Here is a 12,342-nt window from a genome sequence, read left to right as displayed (position 1 = left end):
AGCAGGGACTCTGTCTCCCACAGTGCCCAGAGCAGTACTAGTTCACTGCCGGCTCTCAGTGTGTCTGATATCGAATGAACAACTAGAAGCAGACATGCTTAAGCACCTCTCCTTGCCCTGTTCCTGTTGGTGAGCTCACTGGTGGGGGCTGTTTGCTATGTATGTGGACTACCCCCACGGCCCCTCAGCTGGAGGGTCACCAGATTGAGGATATGGGGAAGAAGGGAACCGAGTGTCCCAGCCCTCACTCCCCTTGTGGTTCTTGTGTCTGTAGAGGAAAGGAGAGTTTTCTTCACAGGCACACGGACTCAGTCCCTAGGGCATGTTTCAAAGTTCCACTGCCGCTCTGGAGTAAAAGGCGTCAAAGGGAGAACGGACAAGCGGGAGAGGAAGGAGCTGACTTGGGTGGGCTGGAGAACTAGCAGCCAGGGGAACACTCACCTATGATAAGAATTCAAATGCCGCCTCCTCTGCGAGCCACGCCTCCTGGGGTCCTTCTCCCTGGTGTGCCCTCCTGTAAACAGAATTTCTCACTCTTTTCTCTCTGTTGTCCCTGGGCAATCTGCTCCTTCCCATTACACCTGCCCTTACAGCGCTGCGCCTTGTGTCTGCCCTCCCTCCGCCACTCCCACCACCGGACTGCGAGCCCTTCGGAAGTGAGGACAGGCTGTTCATGTGCCATGGCACCCAGACAGAACTCCCCAGTGTTTGTTTGTTTGTTTGTTTCTTTCAAAAGATTTTATTTATTTATTTGAGAGAGAGCGCACGAGAGAGAAGGAGAAGCAGGCTCCCCACTGAGCAGGGAGCTTGATGTGGGGCTTGATCCCAGGACTCTGAGATCATGACCTGAGCTGAAGGCAGATACTTAATGACTGAGCCACCCAGGTGTCCCCCCACCCCACAGTGTTTCTTAAGTGGGTGAAGAGATGAATGAATAAAGGGGGGCATGCATGCATGAATGAATGAGCTCAAACTGCTGCGTAGATTAGGCAGGGAGAGATTCCTAGAAGGAATTCTCCCTCTGAGTTAGATCCCAGCTCTGCCATATTAACCATCTGATAAGCTGTGGGTCTTGGCTTCCTTATCCATAAAATGGGGATAATACTATTGACCCCAGAGGGCAAAGTGCCCAATGTAGCGGCAGGCACATGATAGACACTCAACAAATGGCAGGTCCTAAAAGTACTTGAGTCAGGGTCTTGTTGCAGGGACACCAAGCCACTCAGGCAAAGGCCTCTTCTGGTGTGTAGTGGGGAGGGAATTTAGGGGTGCCAACTGGCACTCAAAACCCCTAGTTATCTGCTGCTCTACTATGATCCTAGCTGTGACTCTCAGGCAGAGGAAGGCAGAGGAATGCATCTCTTTTGTTCAGGAATGAAAACCAAGGCTGGGGAGCCCATCTGCTGAGTAGCTGGAGAGAAGTGGTTTCAGGAAACTGGAAAGCATTCATTCTCTCAACAGATATTCATTCATTATTAGGCACCTACTGCATGCCAAGTCTTACCACTCACTTCTGCAACAGCTACAGAGCCAGGTTGAGCCAGAACTCATCACGGACTAGTCTTCGCCCCCTTGGCCTGAGCTGCTCGGAGAAGGCAGTGAGTTACCATACATGGCCAGCCTTCTGGGGGCGAAGGACTCAAGGCGCCTGGTCAGGCTTAGTCCCAGGAGCATCTAAGCAGGCAAATTCTTAGTTTGCTGATGGGGAAACAGAGATGGGAGGTGAAGTGGCTGGACCCAGGTTGCTCAGATAGGATGCGGTGGAGGAAAGTTTGGGGCATGGGTCATCTGGGGTCCCTCGGTTTCCTCAGTGCCCTAAAGGAGGCCTGGAGGCCCCTTCTCTGCTGTAACCCAGCCTCGAGCGAATATGTAGGTTTGAGGCAGGCTGTTGGAGCAAGAGGCTTGACTAGGACAACTGGTGACATCTGGCAGAGTTCACAGGAAAGCGCCATGACCTTTCGCACGCTCTATCTGTTCTGTTCCCACTCTTTTCTCATTCACTCTGTCCTCTGCTCACTTTCACTTCTTTCCAGGCTGGCCTCTGCCAGAGGGCGCTTCCACGTTTTCCTAGCAGCCTGTGGCTTGGCTGTCCCCCATCTCATCCCCAGACACTGGGCCAAGTGGCCCGGCGTGTGCAGAGGGACATATTCAGTCTCAGCTTCCTCTCCAAGTTCAAAAGGTAGCAGCTGCAGCCCCAGGCCCCGAGGCCGTGCAGCCAGAGCCTGTCACTGTCCCTGCATGAATGAGCGTTTCCACTCAGTGGGCCTGATGGTAGCAGCTGGGGGCGAAGAGGGGCCGGTGGCTGGGACTGGTGTGGGCATGGCCCCTGTGGGAAGCAGCCGCATTGCTCAGCGATGAGGCTAATGCAGCCCCCAGCGCACTGACCTATGCCGATCAAGGTGAAGTTGAAGGGCTTCCTGTACCACTTTGGAACATGTGGGCTTAAGTTCAAATCCCAGCTCGACCTCTTCCTAGCTTTTTGACCTTGGGCAAGTTAATAAACCCTTTGAGACTTAGTTTTCTCATCAGTGAAGTGGGGATGATCATAATGTTCACCCGCAAGGGACCTCTGTGAGGATGAAATGAATTCGTCCATGTAAAGCACTCAGTGAGTGTTCAGTGAACGTGCCTGCCTTTTTGGGTCCTCTGCTGCTTCCTCTGTCCCTGGCCCATCTCCCTCCCTCCACTTGTGCCTCACAGATACTCTTCGAGGCAATCATTTCTCATGACCAGCCCGGGCTGATTGCTCTAAGATGCTTCTCGATGCTTCCACAATTGAATTTGCAATCTGTACTCACGTGAGTTGCACAGGACATCTGCTCTGGGTCCAAGGATGTGTCCATGGAAAACAAAAGTGGGGAAAGCCAGCCACTTCCTCAGGCCTGGCTACCAGGAACACAGCATTGAGATGAGGCTCTGGTGTCCTGCCCTTTGGTTCAGATGCTCAAACCGCCCTCTTGTCTGGAGGGTCTGGGAGCAGGGGGTGATGTGTGAAATAGTTATGAACTCAGAGGGGTCCTGGCCAGTCAGAATGTACTCTGGTCATGGTGTTGGAGCATGGCCTTCTTGGGGGAGGTGGGGGGCTCAGCGCAGTAGCTCTTACCCAACTGGCAAGGAAGTATTTTTAACAGCTGACGTTGTTGCGCGAGTGTGTGCTGGGTCTGTACCAGCTCTGCCAATGGGAAGGGCCAATGGGAGCAGCAGCTTGTGCGGGGTCGGCCTCCTGTATGTGGGTTCACCCTATGACCACATAGTAGAGGTTTGGGGACTGGCGCTAAGTGTTGGCTTGGGCATCAAACCAACCGCTCATGAGCTTTGGCATCTTGAGCAAATTTTGAGCCTCTGAGAACCTAGGTATTCTGATCTATAAAAATGGGGGCAACGAAGCTCACAGGGCTGTTGTAAGGATAAATGTTCCAGGAAGCACGGGGCCCAGAATGCAGGGCTTAGCAGAGCACAAGGGAGCAACCCCTGCCCCTCTTCAGGAGGTGTTCTTTCCATTAGATAGGAGTCCTCCCCACTCTGGGGGTCAATGGGGTGCATGTCTCCCTTAAAGCACCCATGCCCGTACTTTCATTCAGGCATCAGGAGTTTATTAAGTGCCTACTGTGTGCCAGGCACCATTCCAGGGGCTGGGGGTGCTTCAGCGAACCTGCCAGGTGGGGCCCGATCCTCCAGGAGCTTACGTTTTGGAAGGGGAGGCAGGCAATGCCAGGCCTTTTCTCCTGTTGCAAGCACACAGAAAAAGCCCAAATCCTGGAGGCGACTGACCCGTCAGCAGCATCAACAGAACCCATCGGATGGAACTGAGCCAAGCTTGAAATCAAAGAAGGAAAACCCCAGAAGCCGGAAACAAAGGAACGACCTCCAACCAGAGGCCCGAGGGAAGCTGCCTGGAAGGAAGAGGTGCAGGGAGTGTGGCCTGGGCATCGGGGTCTTTCATGTGTTGCTGCTCCTGAGTGCAGGCTTCTGGATCATCTGGTGCCTGTCCCAGAGCTCCTGCGGGGAGACAGGTTGCTGCTGAGCGCCAGTAGCCACGGTTGTTACTACAGTGAGTTACATTCTTGCCAAGCCCTTGTTGGAAGGAAAACGCACAAGGCTGGCTCTCCTTGAGCAAAACAGGGCTGAGAACTACAAAATAAATGAGATAATTCAGATAGTTTATATAGGCCAGCTAGCAGGATCACGTGAAAGGTAATAGAGAGTAATTAGCTCAGGGAGACCACGGATGGACTCCCCAGGAGGTGACGTGCAATATGAAACTTGAACGATGAGCAGGAGGCAGCTTGCAAGGATCAGGAGAAGCAGCTTTCCAGGCAGAGGGAACAGCACGTGCAAAGGCCCCGAGACTAGAATGAGGCTAGAAAGTTTGAGGAAAAGCAAAAGGGCCGGTGTGGCTGGAATGTAGTGAACCAGAGGGGAGGAGCTTTCAAGCAAACGTAAGCATTTTCTTCCAAGAGCAAAGGAAAGCCACTAATGTGTCTAGGCAGGGCAATGACATGGGGACAGTCCTGCAAACTCACAGCTGTATGCGCTTGATTTGCTTTATGGCCCTGAACCTCCTTCCCACCCAGCGTCTCTCTCTCTCTCCCCCATTCTTTTTTTTTTTTTTTTTTTTAAAGATTTTATTTATTCGACAGAGAAAGCACAAGCAGAGGGAGAGAGAGGGAGAAGCAGGCTCCCTGCTGAGCAAGGAGCCTGATGTGGGACTCGATCCCAGGACGCTGGGATCACGACCCGGGCCGAAGGCAGCCGCTTAACCCACTGAGCCACCCAGGCGTCCCTCCCCCATTCTTTATCTGCATTTTCACGGTAACTGTGTGAAGGAGGTGGGTAGGTGTCCTATCCGTGTTACAGATGAGATGGCACCAATGTCGACTGGCTTCTAGATCATCTGGTGCCTGTCCTAGGGCTCTTGCGGGGAGACAGGTTGCTGCTGAGCGCCAGTAGCCACGGTTGTTACTACAGTGAGTTACATTCTTGCCAAGCCCTGGTTGGAAGGAAAACACACGATGCTGGCTCTCCTTGAGCAAAACAGCTCCCCGCAGAGTGGTCTTCATTGCAAAGCCCAGCTTCCATGAAGAGCTAATTATTCTGCTTGCTAGCCGTGCCTTCATGGACTCTGACGAGCAGCTCTACTGGGACAACCTCATTTTAAGAAATGAAGGTGCTTTGCACCAAATCGAAGGGGTGTTTTGTGGAGCCAACTCCGAAGTGACTCACCTCAGTGTTTGGCACTGGGATCTTCACTGCTGGGGTCCATGCAGGCCTCTGGGCAGCGGTCCCACTGCTTGGCCTTGGGCTGTCATTTTCTATTAATTCCCCAAGGACTGGCTGCTCGCAGCTGTTGCTGGGTCAGTTTTGGAGAAACCTCTTTAATATTAGAATATGTGGTCATGGCTGGAGCATTTGGGTCCTTCCTGACACAGCCCTTGGAACCCCCAGGTGACCCATTTCACACCCCAGGTTCTAGGGAGGGGAGGGATGTTGTGAGGAAGACTAAGAAGGGCCACAAGGGATGTTTAGTGATCTCGCTGGGTGGTTTCGTGGGGCTGTGGCTACCCACAACCGGGGTGATTCTGGAAACTGGATGATCCCGGGCTGGATGGCTTGATGCACAGTATGTGGAAACTGGCTCCACCACCTGGATCACTAAGGATGGATATGAATCTCCTACCCTCACCATGAAGCCCAAGGGCAACAAAAACATTGCTTCCACGTAGTAATCATAGAAACCCCTCCAGCCGCCCTCTGTTGTGGATAACCTGCCACTGGAACAGAGCACCCTGGTGTTTTTGCTTTTTGGAGAGATGGCACAGAGTGCTCCCCACCCTCTCCCTTCCTGCCATCCCACCACATTACCCCAGTCAAGGCTTAGGTTCCCAAGAAGAGCTGCCACCTAGGTCCCTAGGCTCACCGGGCTCCTGGTGGATGCCAAAGGGAAGAGCCCTGGGGAGGGGAAGCAGAAGGATGGGAATGAAGACAGGAAGGAATGATGACATCCAGCAGTGCTGCTGAGAGACAGGCGGGCTAGGTCAGGCTGTCGGTGTCATTGGGGATGCTATTAAGGGCATTCATGAAGCAGCATGCACGTCTGGAGTCCCATCTGACCGGCATCAACAAATGCCTCTGTTCCATTCATTCTGGAAGGGGAGCTTTAATTAGGCATGAAGAGATTTATCAAACAACAGCCCCTTGGAGCTGTTGGTCTCTTTGCCATCTGGACGGATGGCTTCGTACCCCGTGACAACAGCAGGGGGAATGATTTATGAGGTCCCACAGCTCCACCCCCTGGGCCTGGTAAAACCTGAATGGCTTTTGTCCTCCCCCAGAAGGAGGGAAACTTTGCCTTTGTTGATGGGCACACAAGCTGGGGTTCATGTTGAGATCTGTCTGACTCTGTGAAGGTGATCCCAGACCCATGGCAGCCAAGACTTGGGGTCAGTTTCCAATTTACAGTGACCCAGCCACATGGGGTTAATAGAAGATGCCATGGAGCGGGGATAAAGACCGGCGTGTGAATTTTGCTAGTGAGCTATGGGGCTTCACACAGTTTTTTTTTGCTTCAATTTTATGACCCATCCAATAGGAATAATGATTTCTGCGTCTGCCCAACTCATGTGATTTTTTGGAGGTTCTTATGACATTACAGATGCAAAATGACCTCATTAATTATATAGCCCTCCACAGGCATTAAGGATTTAATCCAACAAACATTTATTAAGCAACTGCTGTGTGCTTTGCACCACTCCTGGTGCTGTGATGGACACAGATGAATAAAACACAGTCCCTGCCCTTGGCGAGCTTACAATCTAAGAACGGTCATAGGACAAGTGCACAATAACTATAATACAAGGCAGAATATGGTAAGTGCCATGAGAAAGGTACAAATAAAGTGCTACGGTGGTTCAGCGGAGGGAGAAATCCCAGTGGTTGGTAGATCAGGGAGGGCTTCATGGAAGATGTGGTTTCTGCATGGGCCTTGAAGGGAACAGAAGAGAGGGTCCCAGGAGATGAGAACAGCAAGACCAAAGGCACAGAGACAGGAAAACCAGGCACCTCTTCCAGAAATGATGATTCTCTATGGACCAGTGCAGGGTGTAAAGAAGGAAGGGGCCTTATTGGGTGATCTGTAATGTCAGGGTGGAGATTTGTACCTTATTTTGTGGGCCAGGAACTTTTAAAGTTTTCTGAATGGCTGGAGATAAAAATCACTATGAATGTGCAGGACAGACGGGCATGTGCAAGCATGCCCAAAGGGGAAACGGGGAGGGGTAGGGAAGAAAACGCTGCTAAAATTGTGCAAACAAGGGAAGCAAGGGCAGCACTGGTGGGGAGGGGTGACAAGGGAACCCATAGAGAAGAGTCGAAGATGACTTTAGGGTCTCAGACTTGGGTGGTTGAGAGGCTCACGGGGATTCTATCAAGAAGAGGGGGGATCGTGGAGGAAGAGGAAGCAGAGACGATAAACTTGGCTTCGGATGTATGGAGTCTAGAGCAGGTGGGGTGGGGACTCAATGGAAGGCACTAATGTAGGGAGTGTCCGTGTGGTGGGGCAAGGCAGAGGGAGGGAAATAATGGTCTGACCCACCTCGGGTCCTTTTTAGATCAAGGGAAGGGTGGAAATAAATAAATCATAAATAAATAAATAAATAAATAAATACATAAATAAGTGATGAAGAGACGTTGGAAGGGAGGAGAAACTGTGAGTACGTGGCATCCTGGGCACGGAGGGGACGGGTGTCCAGCAGGGGTCGCTGTGGAGCCCAGCGATGTGGGGAGCTTGGTGACGACAAGGGGTCTTTTGATGTGGCAACACGGAGGGCGCTGAATCGCAGGTCCCTGGAGCATGGAGGCTAGGTAGGTCATGGGGGACAGCAGCGCAAGCATCGGAGACCCCTTCCCGGGGCTGGTGGTGCAGGGAAGGGGAGGGAAGAGGCTGCAGGAGCCGGGATGGGGAGAAGAGTGTGTGCTGGTGGAAGTGAGGACAGACAGAGGTGGCAGAAGAGTGGCTGGGGTGTGTGGGAAAATGTCACTGCCCAGAGGACGGATGTCACGTCCTCAGAAATGGGAGGAAGGAGAGGCGTGGGGAGGAAAGGGATCAGGAGATCTGGAGGGGAGCTGGTGCTTCAGATGGCTCCTTCTCTTCAGCCAAGGAGGCGGCCGATGGAGGGGAGTGGTTATTTGGGGCCTTGAGGAGCTTGCAGGTCTGAGAGGCTCCAGGGTGGGTGATGGCAGGGTGATTGGGGACTGATTAACGGTCAACAGGAGGTGACTGGAAGGGTCTCCTGCTCCCAGGATGGCCGTGACCACTGCAGTTACAGGGCAGTGGACCAGGGTGGCAGGGACAAGGGGCAGGCTGGGACTCCTCGGGGCCACCCAGGCTAGCTGGCCTGTGCATTTAGCTGCCCTAAACAGGCAGAGGGGACAGGCTGCCTCCTGATTGTGCGCCCAGGTGGAGGAGCAGGACGGGGTGGGGAAGCCCAGGCCCCTGGAGCTCCTGTCATCAGGTGGTCAGTGCATTTGGGCAGCGCAGGACCTGTGAGTTGGGGAACGGAGGGGTGCGGATGGTCCTGGCTTCCCAGGGCAGGTTCTCAGGGCTCCTTCTACTTCAACAGCCACTGGTGTCTGCTTAAGGAACCAAGACCAATATGGGACAGAAGGAAAACTAGCCCTTCCATGGAGCTCTGGCCTTGAACTGCCCCACAGGGCGGGCTGCCGGCCGGTGCACGGAGCGTGGGGCCAACCCCAGGACCTGCCATCCCAGCTCCCCTCAGGACTCACCACTGGAACGTTCTGGAGTCCAAAGCCCTGGTTAATCCACGGAGGCCCAGGCAGTTCTACCTGCTCCCCAGGGCACTGCCAGCTACAGACATTAAATGTCTTCCAGGGCCTGTGAGATCCTCAAGATGAAAGGCTCTGGAGGAGTGTAAAATATGATACTAATTATTTCCACTTCTTGCGAGGGAGTCCAAACCACGCAGTTCCCACAGAGGCTGTTAGGGCTGTTGCTTTTTTAAATATTCATTTTATAATGCAAATCCCAAATCTCAGACTTGAAGCATCAACAGCAAGGACAACAAGGGAAGAAACACAAGAGATGCAGGGTAGCAGTCGCAGCTGGGGTTTGGAGCTGGAGCACCCACGTGCGGGGTGAATGGTTCTGAGCATCCTCCCACTGCCTCCGTTTGCTGCCCGCCAGCCATTAATTTAGAGCAAACGTCCTGGTCTGAATTGCCTCTGATTAATTTTGTCCGGTCTCGTGTGCTTGGGAGCAGATCTCGGTTACTTTTCTTAACTCCCTTCACCTTCAAGATAATGGTTTTTTACTTATCTTTCAAATATGTTTTAAAACAGTGTTATTTATCAGGCAAGGGAATACATCCAACAAATCAAGCCGCCTAATGCTTGTCTATATGTGACCTCTGATTCCAGCCCCTAAGTGATTGGCATGGAGCCCAGATTTCCCCAGGGAGATTATGCCCAGTATTTGGATACTGCATTTGGCTTTGGGTTAAAAAAAAAAAAAAAAAAGTCTTCACCATTAATCTTCATAGGGGGCAAAAAGGATTTTGTGAAATTCTAAAATCATTGCCTTTGTGTGGAGGATGGGTAGGTGGGGGTGGGGGTGGACATTGGAGCCTCTCCCTGCAGACTGGAGAAGCTCCGTGTTGGAGCTCAGTGCCAGCTAGTGTGACCATCAGGATAGGAAGATGATGAGAAATGGCTGCAGAGGCCCCTCGAGTGCACAACGCAGAAAGGAAACAGAGGGGTCACAGAGAAATGAAGCGAGGTGCTTAACACCCTTTCAGGTCTCACACTCTGGGGCTCTGTGAGGCACCCAGAAAGGCAATCATATGTATTTTAAAAAGGATGACATTTATCTTGACGGGGCCCTTTCAAGCTTTTGCTGTGGCTTCTCTGGTGGCAGAAGGGGACAGTATGGTCCCTCATGTGACATTCTAAGAAAGCAGGAAGGGGGTAACCAAGCGGGTAAAATCCCAGGGTCCCTTCCTCCTTGGTGGACTCGAGTTGCTTTAAAGAACACCCACCAAACCACCACATTTTGGACACTCTTCTGCCTTATTGTGGGGTGGAGTGCTGCCCCTGAGCGGGAGATTTCAATTTTTCCAAAATGCCAGGGGAACACCCCAGCTCTTTAGGGTCATCTGCCTGCTCTGTCCAGGTTCTTGGTGGTTCTTGCAAAGCCAGAGTATAGACTGTTCATGGTTACTTCTCTAGCCTTCTCTTCATAGCTGTGGAAGCCTGTCTGGGACAGGTGGGTCCACCGTGGATCGTCCCTCGGACAGTTAAACTCTAAGTTTGTGGAACAAGGCCCACACCTCTGAAGTGGCCTCTGCTTCTTGGGGTCCTTGTACTTCTTTGCCAGGCTGAACCCCTCAACCTCCTCTCCTCTGTCAACAGCACCATTTTAGACTTGGGTCAAGTTGTCCCCTCTGGGTCTTGGCTCACCCAGAATCCAGGTGTCTCAGAGGCTCAGGGTCGCTGCCAAGAGGTGGCTCTCCATTCATCCATGAGCCCAAAGATCTGTCCAACCCAGGAGGCAGTTTGTCATCCAAAGTCATGGGACTGGCTTCTTTTCATGTCGAGTCCTTCTGCCCCTAAAGATGGACTGAGTCTCAATCCAGTTTGGGTGGGTTCTCCACACCTTCTTCCTGTGGCTTATCTGCCTAATGCTAGATGAACACCACACAGTTATAAATACTCAGGTCAATATATATATGCAGGTATAGATATATATATTCTGGTCACTGTTTTACACTTTAACAAAGAAAACCACTAGCCTGCTTGTTCTACAGTTTGCGCCACCCCGACTCCCATCTGCCTGTGGTGTAGCTGGCAGGAAATGTGAGCCACTGAGTCCCACGGGGAGCCCACCTTACGTGGCCCCATCGCACTGGCCAACAGTCAGTTTCAAAGCCCCCTGCTCATGCAGGCTCTTGAGGGCCTTGAACTCCAAGGGCATGGTGTGGGGGCTGGCCTGGGAGGTGTAGCCGTACTTGAGGCTGTCGTAATAGTGGTACTTGACGGGGTTCTGGTTCTGATCTAGTGGAAAGGGCCAGAAGCCATAGAGGTAGATCTGGTTGCAGAAACGTGTGGCCAGGGTGTACATCAAGAGACCAGTGGTGGGTCTTTTGATGTGGACTTTGTTGGTCAGCCAATATCTGGAAAAAAAAAAAAAAGAAATATGAGTTTGTGAATCATCCTTTCCAGGAAGAGGACAATTTTAACCTGTCCAGCAGCCTGCCTCCTGCCACTCCAGGAGCGGTGGAGACCAATCCAGCCACTGATTCCCGGTTCCCTTCTCAGGGGACTGACTACCAACCTTTATTAAGCAACAGAACTGTTCCCTACATCGTGAACTTTCACATATATGATTTTTATGGAAACATGACGAGCTTGGCAGTAGGTACAGACGCAGAAATGAGGCTCAGATACAAAAGTGGCTTGCCCGAGGTCACCTAGGTAGAAAGGGCAGGACCTTGACCTGGGCTCAGGCCTGTTGAAATCTAAAGTGGGGGCGGGCAAACTTTTTCTATAACGAGCCAGCTGGTAGATATTTTTGGCTTTGCAGCCATGCTCCTGGCCTCTGCTGTGGGAGCACGAGAGAGAGAGCCACAGATGACACACGTGGGTGTGGCAGCCTGCTGCTTGGGCTGCTGCATGCAGACCCCCCGTAAAGGGGTGGCTCTTGCATGGTGCCCCCATCTTCCCCTTGTGGAGGGTCCCATGGTGCTTCCCTTTGCATGTCACCATTCCTGACTCCAGCAGAGACTGACTTCCTTGTCCCTTGAGCATCATCCGATTTCCTTCCCATCCCTGCCCGCAGGACCCCCACCCCTCTGATGCAGGTTGCCCACCTCTGACCTTGGGTGGCTTCCCTGAGAGCTGAGGGGACACCAGACGGTGCTCTGCCCGGTGAAGCCGGGTTCTGCCATGATCTCTTCTCAAGGCCTGTCATGGCATTTGGCATATCCCCTTCTGAAATGGGAGTTCCCGCTTCCTACCTAGGAATCTGGCAGGGGTAATGAGAGGAGCTATGGAGAATTGGGAAGAGCATGGCGTTGGGCTAACGGACCCCAGTGCTGGGCGAGGCACTGAGCTACCTCTGCACATAGAGGGTCTCAGTTTACCTTAACCAAGACAGCAGTGATGAAGAACCCATCTCCATTCCACAGACTAGGAAACAGAGGTCTGGGGAGCTACCAACTTTTTAGACCTGAGTTTCAAGTGAAAGTTCTGTCAACAGCTACCTGCATGCTTTTGGGCAGGTCACTTCTCCCTGCTGGACCTAATTTTTCACATCTATACGATGATGGG

General features: G+C 52.4%; 1 protein-coding gene and 1 long non-coding RNA gene across 3 annotated transcripts in view; one reads left to right on the top strand and one right to left on the bottom strand.

The window, feature by feature from the left end:
* LOC144382727 (uncharacterized) overlaps positions 1-12,342 on the top strand; it is a 614,132-nt gene that overhangs the window by 348,046 nt on the left and 253,744 nt on the right. The window lies entirely within an intron of this gene.
* The window catches only part of ST8SIA2 (ST8 alpha-N-acetyl-neuraminide alpha-2,8-sialyltransferase 2), a 65,320-nt gene continuing 59,698 nt past the window's right edge, over positions 6,721-12,342 (bottom strand). Inside the window, exon 6 of the mRNA XM_078078926.1 lies at positions 6,721-11,186. Coding sequence (XP_077935052.1) covers positions 10,901-11,186 — 286 coding nt within the window. The 3' untranslated portion in view covers positions 6,721-10,900. The remainder of the gene's footprint in view (positions 11,187-12,342) is intronic.

Source organism: Halichoerus grypus, chromosome 8 (assembly GCF_964656455.1).
Source record: "Halichoerus grypus chromosome 8, mHalGry1.hap1.1, whole genome shotgun sequence".
In the NCBI taxonomy this organism is placed as follows: Eukaryota; Metazoa; Chordata; class Mammalia; order Carnivora; family Phocidae; genus Halichoerus; species Halichoerus grypus.
The sequence above is the reverse complement of the archived record's forward strand: the minus strand, read 5'-3'. Positions and strand labels throughout refer to the sequence as shown.